Source organism: Gallus gallus, chromosome 1 (genome assembly GCF_016699485.2).
Source record: "Gallus gallus isolate bGalGal1 chromosome 1, bGalGal1.mat.broiler.GRCg7b, whole genome shotgun sequence".
Lineage (NCBI taxonomy): Eukaryota > Metazoa > Chordata > Aves > Galliformes > Phasianidae > Gallus > Gallus gallus.
This window is the reverse complement of record NC_052532.1, coordinates 108492731-108505153: the sequence shown is the minus strand read 5'-3', so window position 1 is coordinate 108505153 and position 12423 is coordinate 108492731. Positions and strand designations below refer to the sequence as shown.

Sequence of the window (12423 nt, the reverse complement as noted above, 5' to 3'; positions counted from 1 at the left end):
ATTTCCCTTCTTTCTTCTCCTTTCCTCCCTCCTTTTATTTCTTGCTTTATTTCTTTTGCTGCTTTATATTTTTCTTTCTCAATCTCTCTCTTTCATTTAAATTTTATTTCACTTTATATTAAAGAAGTAGGTAACTTTATTGTCTTAGCATTGTAATGCTGCATGCAGAAGTTTAAGGGAGATTGGAAAAATGTAGCTGTAGCACAACCTCAACTATAAGAGACAGTAAATCATTTTGGAATGGAGAAGTAAAAGCCATGGTATCAAGATATGACTAAATCCATTTTCTTAAGAGATATGCAAAGATACAATTTTGGTCCCTAATATTCATGAAAAGTGTAGGTGCTGAAGTAATAATAATAACTTGGGTGCTAACTTTACCTCTTTTAGCTTTTCTACTTTCAGTGATTCAGTAAAAAATATTTTATGACTTCGTTCCTTTTGTCTCGTGGTATTTTAGAGAGATGGTGATGATGGTGGTTTTGGACTTCCCATACTTTGAACATCTCTGGCCTCTGCTGACTGAGGAGTGGGATAGCAGATCGGTAACCGATTTATTTGCATCCCCTGAAGTAGACTGAGTTGCCGACATAATAGAGGTTTCCTGAGTGGGGATCTGACTGAGGTAGAGGGCATGAGGGTGGTGAAAGGAGGTGTAAGAAAGTGATGGTGGAACACCTCTCCTATGAGGAAAGGTTGAGGGAACTGAGATGGTTTAGCTTGGAGAAGAGAAGGCTCCGGGGAGACCTAAATGTGGCCTTCCAGTACTTGAAGGGAGCATATAAACAGGAGGGGGAACAGCTGTTTATGAGGGTGGATAGTGATAGGACAAGGGAGAATGGTCTTAAACTGAGACAGGGGAGGTTTAGGTTAGATATTAAGAGAAGGTTTTTCACACAGAGAGAGGGTGGTGACGCACTGGAGCAGGTTGCCCAAGGAGACTGTGGATGCCCTATCCCTGGAGGCACTCAAGGCCAGGCTGGATGTGGCTCTGGGCAGCCTGGTCTGGTGGTTGGCGACCCTGCACATAGCAGGAGGGTTGAAACTCAATGATCACTGTGGTTCTTTTCAACCCACACCATTCTATGATGGTGTAAGAAAAAAAGACATATTTTTAAATAATTTTATTTTTCAAGCTACACAAATTTTGGAAAGTTAAGAATCAGTCTATCTTACAATTAAAGCCATATCAGCCAGAATGTTGGAAACTTTCATAAACTTTCCACTTTTTGCAGAAAGACAGCCTCAGATATTTTTTATTGAACTCAAAAGCTTATTTGACCACACAAAAAAAAAAAAAAAAAAAAGAGAGAAAAAAATGACTTGTTTGAGGCTTCTGACTTGCTTTATGAATTCTCTAGTTTAATTATGAGGGAGAAGGTTGGCATAAGCAAAAGGGGAAATGCTTACTGCTGTGGAATTGAAGAAAGTTCAGACCTACAGGTATGAATGACACGGATGTATTTCTGAGAACTTTAAGGGATCTGGAACAACAATTCAAATGTGCCAGCAGCCACTTCTCATGGCTTCGATGCTTATTTCTTTCCTTGTGTCGGGATAAACTGGGAAATCAAAGACCTTAATTCCTCGTGAATGACATCTCCCCCTGGTGGCATCTCAGTAACTTTACGACTGATTTTTTCTCTTGGAAAGTGAGTCGCTCTCATGGTGGCATCTCCAGTTACCAAAATCCAGATCTGTGAGAGTTAAGAACTAGGCCATGTAGTGCAAATAAGTATTTATTTCTTCAGCAGATATGCCTGAGGGGCAAAGGTGCTAACACAAAGGAGGTGTAATGACAGTGTAATTCATTAAGGAAGTTAATTGGCCCCAGCCTGTAGGGCTATACTGTAGTTTCTCTCCTGCTCCTGTTCTCCTGAAAGTTAACTGCAGACTGTGCCCCTAATGAGGACTTGTTAGACCCCAGAGCTGAGAGAATATGAGGGGCAGAAAAATGAGTTTTGTCCTCTGTTAGGTCTGCTAGTGGGGCCTGTAAGCTTGGCTACATCTCTAAAAGGGAAGGCTGTGCTGCGCAGAGGAATGTAACCATGTTTGGACCATCTGCACCACCTACTGCAAGCAACACTCCAGGTGTTTCATGTAGGCTGTGACTATTATGTGAGTAGTACTTGGAAAACTGAAATCCTTACCTTCCTCCTTCCCTACACGTGTCTATTTCCTCATCTGAACTTTGGTTTGTATGTGTAGAGCACTGGCAGGACTGTGACTTCAGGGTACAGTTTCAGGATGGCTGCTTCTAGCACATTTTCCATGCCCAGAGCAGCAGATTGTCTTGCTTTGAGAATGATGTTGCAGCAGTGCTATAGAACTGAGTGGTAGGTTACTCTCTGTTTTGGCTCTGTTGGAAGGTTTCTCCCCTTGCTTGAACAGGTCATTCTAGAAACCTGCTAGCAGAAGCAGTTCTATTCAGTGGGGGAGACAAGTACAGCTGATAAAAGTTTATTTGTTCTATATTATCATTTGGCACACGATTAGAACAGCCATCTGTTCTGGTAATTTCTATCAGCCTAATTTAGACAGCAATAACATAATGCCATAAGATGTATTTTCAACAAAGTGAAAATCAAATATGATTTTTTAAACCATCTCAAGGATAACATTGCTTCTGTTTAAAGACTAACAGCGTGCTAAGGGGGAAAAGAAAAAAAAGCTTGATCGAAGAATAATTAATGTTACAATTTTCACAATATTCTCATTTTCGTACAAGAATATTTTACACTCATTCTACAGGAAAGTGTTCATGTTTTCTTATGAATTATACATGAGAACCATTTCATAGAATCATAGAATCATAGAATGGCGTGGGTTGAAAAGAACCACAATGATCATTGAGTTTCAACCCTCCTGCTATGTGCAGGGTCGCCAACCACCAGACCAGGCTGTCCAGAGCCCCATCCAGCCTGGCCTTGAATGCCTCCAGGGATGGGGCATCCACAACCTCCTTGGGCAACCTATTCCAGTGCCTCACCACCCTCTCTCTGTGTGAAAAACCTCCTCTTAATATCTAACCTAAACCTCCCCTGTCTCAGTTTAAGACCATTCTCCCTTGTCCTATCACTATCCACCCTCATAAACAGCTGTTCCCCCTCCTGTTTATATGCTCCCTTCAAGTACTGGAAGGCCACATTTAGGTCTCCCCGGAGCCTTCTCTTCTCCAAGCTAAGCCATCTCAGTTCCCTCAACCTTTCCTCACAGGAGAGTTGCTCCAGCCCTCTGATCATCTTTGTGGCCCTCCTCTGGATCCGCTCTAAAAGCTCCACATCCTTCCTGTACCTGGGGTCCCAGGCCTGGACACAGTACTCCAGATGGGGCCTCACAAGAGCTGAGTAGAGGGGGACAATCACCTCCCTCTCCTTGCTGGCCACCCCTTTTTTAATCCAGCCCAAAACACAGTTGACCTTCTGAGCTGTAAGCGTACACTGCTGGCTCACGTCCAGCTTCTCGTCCACCAGGACCCCTAAGTCCTTCTCCGCAGGGCTGCTCTCAAGGAGATCTTCCCCCAGTTTGTATAAATACCTGGGATTGCCCCGACCCAAGTGCAGCACCCTGCACTTGGCCTACTTCACATAGAAAACCTAAACAGAATTATTTTAACTTATTGCTAAAACCTGTAAAATTTTATTTTAATCTCTAATATCATACAGTTCAATGGAAGGCATTAAAACTTTACATAAGAGCAATTTCATAATTGTTAATATGACCTCTTCTCACTTAGAGAAATGAATACATGATTTACAAATGCAACTAAGCTTTAATGAAGTCACTTGGTTATTTAGAGTGCTAGTCAGAAGATAGTAAAATGAGAGGTATGCCTCTAAAATGTCATGGGATTTGGGGCCCTTGTTTGAGGTTGGTCAAGCCTAGATACGAGCCTGTTTCCTTCTTTTCCTTCTTTCTTTTCTTCAGAGTTTTACTTCAAAACAAATTATCTTATAATATCTCTGATGAAAACATAAAGCTTAATTTAATGAATGAAATTTAGAATCATAGAATCATAGAATCACCAAGGTTGGAAAAGACCTCTAAGATCATCCAGTCCAACTGACCACCTACCACTAATATTTCCCCACTAACCCATGTCCCTTAGTACAACATGGAAAACGTTTTTTGTACACTTCCAGGGACAGTGACTCCACCACCTCCATTGGCAGCCCATTCCAGCACCTAACCACTCTTTTGGAGAAGAAATTTTTCCTGATGTCCAACCTGAATCTCCCCTGGCACAACTTGAGGGCATTCACCCTTGTCCTATCGCTAGTTACATGGGTGAAGAGGCTGATCCCAGGTCTCCTCTGAGCCTCCTCTTCTCCAGACTAAACAATCCCAATTCCCTCAGCCACTCTCCATAAGATTTGTGCTCCAGACCCTTCACAGCTTTGTTGCCCTTCTCTGGACACACTCCAGGGCCTCAATGTCTTTCTTGTAGTGAGGGGCCTGAAACTGAGCACAGCACTTGAGGTGCGGCCTCAGCAGAGCTGTGTACAAAGGGACAATCACTTCCCTGCTCCTGCTGGCAGCACTATTTCTGATGCAAGCCAGGATGCCATTGGCTTTTCTGGCCACCTGGGCACACTGCTGGCTTATGTTCAGCCGAGCATTGACCAACATCCTCAGGTCCATTTCTTCCACACAGTCTTCCAGCCACTCTGCCCCAGTCCTCTAGATCGCTTGGTGTTGTTGTGGCCAAACTGCATGACCCTGCACTGGGTCTTGTTGAACTTCATCCCAATGACCTCAGCTCAGCTATCCATCCTGTCCAGGTTACTCTGTAGGGCCTTCCTGCTCCTAGGGAGATTGATGCTTCCTCTCAGCTTGGTGTCATCTTTAAACTTACTAAGGATGCACTCAGTGGCCTTGTCCAGGTCATCAATAAAGAGACTGAACAGAACAGGCCCACAACACCACTTGTGACCAGTTGCCAGCTGGATGTAACTCCATTCACCACCTCACTCTGTGGGCCTGGTCATCCAGCCAGTTTTTTTACCCAGCATAAAGTAAAGGAAATAGTTAAGGATATACCTGTTGATAAAGTACACTGACTGTACAAATGTTGTTGTAATGGTAAATCAACATATGGTTTGTTGACTTATGTAGGAAGATTGGATTGTGTGATAAAGATGTTTTATTTGAACACATAGCTTTTCATACAGTCAATACTAGTATCAAGAAAGAAAGACAGTAGGTTGTATCTACATAATGGAGGAAATCTGTCTTGTAAGTCTGAAAAGAAAAAACAAGTTTTTGATAAATAATTCAAGCAAGTTAACGTCAGTAAGGACTAACACAATTCCTGGATGCATAAACGGAAGGGAAATTTTTATTTAAGAGAACAGTGGCATTTTGCATTCACTATTATCAGGACTGTTAATTAAACTAATCCAGACCAAAAGAACATCAAAAACTTGTTAAGGTGCTGGGCAAAAACTGCAGGAATATTTCAATATATGAATTATTCACATTAAATGAGTGAGAAAGTTCAATCTATGTAACTAATTAAGGAGAAATGTGGTTTAAGAGGTAATTTTCTCATGTACTTAAATGGGCAGAAGATTTCTGACTGTAAAATTTTTAATGAAAACGCGGTAAGATCCAACAGCTGGGGTCAAAGTCAGACAGACCACAAACAATACTCTAACTTTGAAAAGTGAGAATAATTAACCACTGGAATAATTTACTCAGGAGTATCACATGCTCTCCACTACAAGAAGTCTTTATTCATGACCAGTGTCTTTTTAGAAAAGCTACAGCTTAACTTTCAGATATGGATTTGATGCAGGAGTTAATGGGTAAAGCATGAAAGGTGAGAATAAATTACTTTAAAGGTTCTTTTTAGTCTTCGGATCTATATATTTTTTCAGTCTCACAACAAGGCAACTTTATGTATTACTGACAGATGGGACCTTGGAGAAAGAATGATGGATTCAATCAATCTATTTATCTCAATAAGCTTCTTTGTAAAACTTTTGAATTTTAAAAAACAATGTGTTACTATGCTTGTCTAGGTAAGGCAAAAGGTCTTAAGGGCTCTTAATGTCCTTTGAACCCATTAAATGAAAGACATACTGCAGATATAGGGCCAGATCTTCAAAGACACCAAACAGTGAAAACCGAAAGAGATGTAAGCTTTCAGCACGTCTGGAAATCAGATTCTGAAATTATTATAATCAAGTTTTCAAAGCATTAATATAAACATTTATGAGAGAAAGTAATAAATGGGAATTATAAGATATATTTTGACACTGTTCATTTTAATTGTAGTGAAGGAGGATTCTCTGTCTTCCTCCCTTGAAGTCTGCCTACAGCCAAACAAACAGAAAGCTCAGTTTATCTGAAAGGATGTTCCATTAAAAAAAAAAAATCCTTATTTGGCATATTAAGTAGGTAAGTCAAAAAAAATTAGACTTTGTTACAGCAAAGGGATAGCGATTAAATTAAATGCGCTTCAAGAACAGAACACTCCCATAGATCAGCAGGGTAATAAAAGCTTGTCGATCCCCATCCTGGTGCTTTTCTAAACACTTTTTGAAGTACAGAACACAGAACGCTCAACACTTCAGCTCTGTCACAGTTGACAGCCTGTCGGTTTTAATGAAAATACTCTCTGTTTAGAAGATGACAGAAATTACATGCATTTCCCCTTTTATTTTTCTGTCATCTTTTCTGTCTTGCATTTTTACAGCAGGAGTTGGTTATTAAAGCATTACATAAGTATGCAAAATATATTAAGAAGAGAGGAAAAGAAAATGCTTTAGCCCTGCAATTATATATAATGTGTGTTTGTGAGAAATGCACACTGTAGGGTAACATCTGGCGTGTGGCAATAACTATTTATTTTCAGTTCTCTTTAAAGAGGGTGAGAAAAATTCTCTAGCTAATGCATTAAGTGAAGATTCTATTATACAATTGCCTGAGTAATTTCCAACAGAAAGATGATCTAAGCAGTGTTAGATAGCTCAAGTAGATTCCTAACTTCTCCAGAAAACATAGAAGGGTCGATTTCTTGGCTCTGCATTGCTTTCACAAACTGCTTTCAATATGTGGCAAACTTTTAGTAAGTGTACCAGCTCTGGTTGACCCAGAGAACCAGATGTGTGACTGCACCTGAGGAAGCTAGCTGTCAGGAAACCTGCAAATGTGAGAGAGTATTATGTGATCTAGAGATAGCCCACAAATCTGTACACAGCCTTCAGCGTGGCAGTAGCCACTCTACGTGTTTCCTTAGGTTAGATTCCAGTGTAAGCATCAGTGAGAGGAATGTTTGTTGTGTTGAGGTACCGAGGAAATGGACTTTTGGCACTTTTAAGGGAAGCTATGGATTTGATCCTTTGTGAGAAGCTTATCCTAAGAATTATTAGTGACAGCCTGTATAGCACATAACTGAAAATTTTGCAAGTTTTAGAAAAGCGTGGAGAATGGAATTCATTTTTAAGCTTTGGACATGTTTGTGCAATCTTAAACTTATGCTTACTAGTGGTCTCCATTAGTGTGACTCTTGGTAGAACTGGAATTATGTGTATTTAGCAAAGCTGAAATTGGAGCACAGGAAAAGAAAGTTATGTGAAGCCATTGTACAATGGGCTTATTTCTACCTCCCAGCTGTTTTGATTCCAGTTGCTTGATACAAATGCACAATCTGTGCAGGTTTGCTGGAGGGACCGGACATATTGCAACCATCTCACTAGCACCTTCTTAACCAACGTCTTCCTGGTCCTGTGATGTTAAAGCACCTGAGTAGCCTCTCCACTCATATCCACCCCAGCTTGAAAAATCTCATCTGAGTCTTGATTGGGCTCCAGAGAATGTCTGCACCGTGTGTACAGCTCCTGTTCAGCATCCCTGCCAGCCAAATGGCATTGCTGTGGGCAAGCACACATCTGACATGGCTGTGCTGTCTGAAATGCAGTGCTGTGTAATGCTCACACAGCTGGAATGAGAAGCAAGAAGAGATTGCCTTTGCTGCATACCCAACATTAGCTCCTAGTAAAGTCCTTAAATGTGATTCCTGTCTCCAGAAACTGTGATTTTATGCAGAATCAGTCCTTGTAATATGTTTCTTGGCAAAGGTAGATCTGTTTTTTTGAATATTTCAGCTGTGCAGAATCTGCATGTGACACATGATGAATCAAATAACCCAGGATTTTCACACCATAGCTCTAAATATTGTTTCTTGCATGGAATTAGTGGTGAAGGCAAACCTTGTGAAGGATACAGGTGGAGGGTACATATGTGATGAGGAGAAGAGGTGAAATAGGCTGAGTGATTATGTTTGAATAATTTGGGACTGTGAAGGGAAAACTAAGAAACACTCTGCACAAGATATGCTGTGTTTAGGACTTGTACTGTGAGAAACACCAAAAATAAAAGTATTCTCTGACCATCAGGTAGTATTACCTCTTTGTTAATTGACACAATGCTGCTTCTGTAACAGAAGGTAGAATTATCGTCAGCTGTGGATTTGAAACTGGGCTGTATGACTGATAGGGGATAAAGAGCAGTCCTGTGATGGCTGTGGGATGCACTAGCCAATTGCCTGCAAACTTGTGGTCCAGATGTTTTCTGGTTGCTAGTAGCTGTTAGCTGCCAGTTATTTGTAGAAAATGTGATTCATATTTTTGGTCAAGCCAAGCTATTTTTCAGACTAACAAATAAGTAACTTGTTAGTAATTCAGAAGCTTGGTAGAATGTTTTATTGAATAAACCAATTAATGATAGATACTGTTTCCTTAAAATATTACAACAAAACATATTCTAATATAAGATGCAAGATAGCTTTGCATTTTCTCTTGTTGCCTCTACAATGCTGCACTTCAGACACCTGGCTGTAAAACAAAGAAATGTTACCTACTCACATGTTTTTCCTACAATGCTCAACCAAACATTTATTTCCAAGTAATATGCTGAAACACAAGCTTTCTGTATGCAAACACTTAAATTTTCTGGGCAAATTATATTAATATGGTGTGTATATAAGAGGGAACAACCTCCCAGCCAGTAACTCACTCCCCTAAGCAGGAACACAGTTTTACTATCCGCTGACTGCTCATGGTTGGGGAAAGCGCCGTTGCCTTCAAGTCTTCCTTCAGGTCTACCCTCACCCACTACAGCCCCTTGGTAGCACTTAGTAGCTCAGTGTCTTCATTCTTCCATGCTGGGTATTTGTTTTGTTAATACATTTCTTGTTAATGATACAGGCTGTTAGAACAAAACAGGTGCTTTAAAAGAGTACGTGCAGCACGGTATGTGCTTTTCCAAAGGTGTGACCTAACTGCCTCCATGCTTGTGCCTTGACTTTCAGGAGAACAGGATCAGCCAAGACAAGTCACAGGTGTGGCTGTTTTATAATTCAGTATGCATACAGTGAGAGAGATGGGCTGAGGTTGATTTATTCAGTTTTCTTTGTTTTAAGGGTCAGTCTTGTCCTAAGCTGTGTTTTTCCACTTCTTTTAGGCTGTGATTTAAAGGAGATTGCTTTCCATAACGATGCCATTTCCTTTCTGTCTTTTATCTGCTGGATTACTTTCCCACGGACACGGTTGTCAGCAAGCACCTTGATTACACTTAATTATTAAAAAGTCATGGCTCAAATGGATTTCTGAAGAAAAAGAAATGTTGCTTACTGCATGTTACTGAATATGTGTTTCGTCTTTGTGTATTCTCTCCCTTAGTTTGGGAGACGGATATTTTATAATACATAGGTATGGGTATATATGTTTTACCAGCTATCAGATACATTGAGAAAAATAGCTAAGATATAGTTATCTTTTCTTCCTTTTTTTTTTTTTTTTTTTTTTCCTTTTGTATATCTTCTTTAGTGTGAAAGTTTTAGAAAACCATACATGGCTTAGACTTCAGTATTTTTTAAAAGAAAAACGTGGTCAGTTGTGAGGCTTAGGTTTGCAATGCATTCCAACCACATTATTTTCCATTTGTCCTAGTATGGGAGATGCTTTAGAGCAAATGTAGAGGTTGGCTTTTTTGTGTCCTTGACCTTAGAATAAACATCTACAACAGAACAGAAGTACCTGTGCAGCTGTCAAATGATCAATACTGCAGGTGCGTGTACCATGACATTTTCCACATATTCTGGAGTTAATCATAAAAAATACATATTTGATGAGAATTTCAGGTACATTATTTTCATTATGAATGAACTCTGGGAAAAATGCTGACCCTGAACATACCAGTCTTGTTCAGTTTTAAGAGGCAACTGTCTTCCAGGACTTATGTTTCTTCCTGGAAGAGTCCTCTTTGTGTAGAATTTAAACAAACAAACAAACAACAACAACAAGTAAAATAAAGTCCTGAATTATTAGATAACACATTCCATGCTTGTATGGCTTTTTAAAGCTCTTCTTTCAGATGCAGAACCTCTGTGCCTGCTTACATTGTGCTTCTCTAATTACAGACTGCAATTCTTCTAACGTGTACATTTCTTATAATGAATTACCATATCACCCTACCATGTTAAATTAAGGTGGCTCCAATTCTTTACTCTGTATTCTATTTCAGATACCTCTTGGATGCTGTTTTGTAATTGTGATATATACCAGAATAGCCTTTTCTTCATTCCTCACATTTTCTTTACAGATTCTTTTCTTTGTAGTAAGAAGTACAGGTATTCATATCTTTATATGCATTTGCAGTGAGCAGACCTATAGTAGGCTGTTTCTAGACTCTGGCAAAGAAATCTTCAGAATGCTCTAGCCTTCATCTTCCCTCCTCCAGTGCAAGGAAGCAGAACACATTAACAACTTGCAGATATTTTAAATGCTGCAAATTCTTGTGTCTTTCAGGACCTAGATTTCTCATCACATCCACGGGAGCCTTGTATATTTTAGACGTACAGAATGAAGACGGACTGTACAACTACCGATGTATCACAAGGCACAGATACACTGGAGAAACACGACAAAGCAACAGTGCAAGACTTTTTGTATCAGGTACTGCCTTATAAATATAGTGTTGAAATAAGTACTGTATATGCCTGTCTCTAGTGTGCTGAACTGACAAGGCATGATCTTGTGCCCATGTGCACCGACAACCAAGTGTTCTAGCAAATGGAAGGTAGAGTTGGACCATTGTGAGGTTATTGCTGCTCTCTGTTTTGAAATCCTTTTCTTTTTCTGTTTTCCTACTATTACTGGATCTCTCCAGAAGGCAGGTGGTGTACAGCTTGGCTTTGACACTTAGTACAGTGAGTTTTAGTAGGTTTAGAGTGCTTTGTGAAAGGACTGTGTATGGGATTTATCCCATTAAAGGTAGACTTTCTCTGTGAAAGTATCTAGTCCCCTTAGCCTCCCTTTTGAAACCGAAGGGGATGCACAGACACTTTAAGCAGTAATGTGTCTGGCCAGCTTCAGCTGCCCATACTGGGGTGAGATGAATCGCCCCATGGTGCCTGTTTCTCTCTATTAACCACAGCAGGGGCTCAGGATATTTAGCTCAGCTGTAGGTATTTCTGCTGCAGGCACCTCAGGTTAGCTGAGGTGCATTTCAGCCTTCCTTTTCATTTCAAATGCTCCTTCCTCAGTGCAAATAGTGTTTTTTCCTGCTGCCAGGAGGAGTCTCCAGCCAGAAGAGAAATGTGACTAGGCCCAGGATACTCAGGGTGCTGCAGGTAAATAGGAGGGTTGGTGGGAGGCTGTCATGGGCAAATGGCCTAGTGCAACAGGAAAATTTGGAGGTAACTGAGGTGTTTTCACTTCTTCTTCGAAATTTAAATCTACCGATTGTTGTGTGTGTGTGAAGCAGGATCACCCTGTCCCTCCCACAGCAAAACACTTGCGTTGTCAGTATGATATTTCTTCAATTTCCCCTTCTCCTCGTTTTTTTTCTTAGTGAGAGAGGGTGCCAGTTGTGGGTGAGGTGAGAAGGAGGAGCAGCCCCTAGGCATGAGTTCGCAACTTACTCTCAAATACATCTCTATGGAAATAGCTCTTCTTCATCTTCCACATCTGCTGTGGACTATATTTGCATGTATGCAAATCTGCAGTTGCCTTCTCTGATCCAGAGTCAGCTGACAGTAGATTCTCTCCTCTCTCTCTTCCCTTATAGAAGACAAGTCCACCATCACACTGAATGCCTCACAGAGGTTTTTCTCCTTTTCACTGTAACTAAATCCTAAAGATCCATCAAAGTATCACAGAATCACAGAATTGTAGGGATTGGAAGGTACCTCTGGAGATCATCAAGGCCAACCACCTGCTACAGCAGGTTCCCTGAAGTAGCTTGCACTGGAAATTATCCAGATGTTTTTTTAGTATCTCCAGAGAAGGAGACTCCACAACCTCTCTGGGCAGCTTGTTCCAGTCCTCTGAAACCCTCAAAGTTTTTTTCTTTTCTCAAGTTTCAGATTGAACTTCCTGTGCTCCAGTTCGAGCTCATTGCCCTGTTGCTGGCCAC

At 40.6% G+C, this 12423-nt stretch overlaps 1 protein-coding gene and 1 long non-coding RNA gene across 3 annotated transcripts in view; one reads left to right on the top strand and one right to left on the bottom strand.

The window, feature by feature from the left end:
- DSCAM (DS cell adhesion molecule) overlaps nucleotides 1-12423 on the top strand; it is a 463922-nt gene that overhangs the window by 276204 nt on the left and 175295 nt on the right. For both annotated transcript variants that reach the window (XM_046940373.1, NM_001396519.1), the window contains one exon: nucleotides 10815-10961. In XM_046940373.1, coding sequence (XP_046796329.1) covers nucleotides 10815-10961 — 147 coding nt within the window. The remainder of the gene's footprint in view (nucleotides 1-10814; nucleotides 10962-12423) is intronic.
- The window catches only part of LOC121107534, a 94308-nt gene that overhangs the window by 81290 nt on the left and 595 nt on the right, over nucleotides 1-12423 (bottom strand). The gene's annotated exons all lie outside the window — the stretch shown is intronic.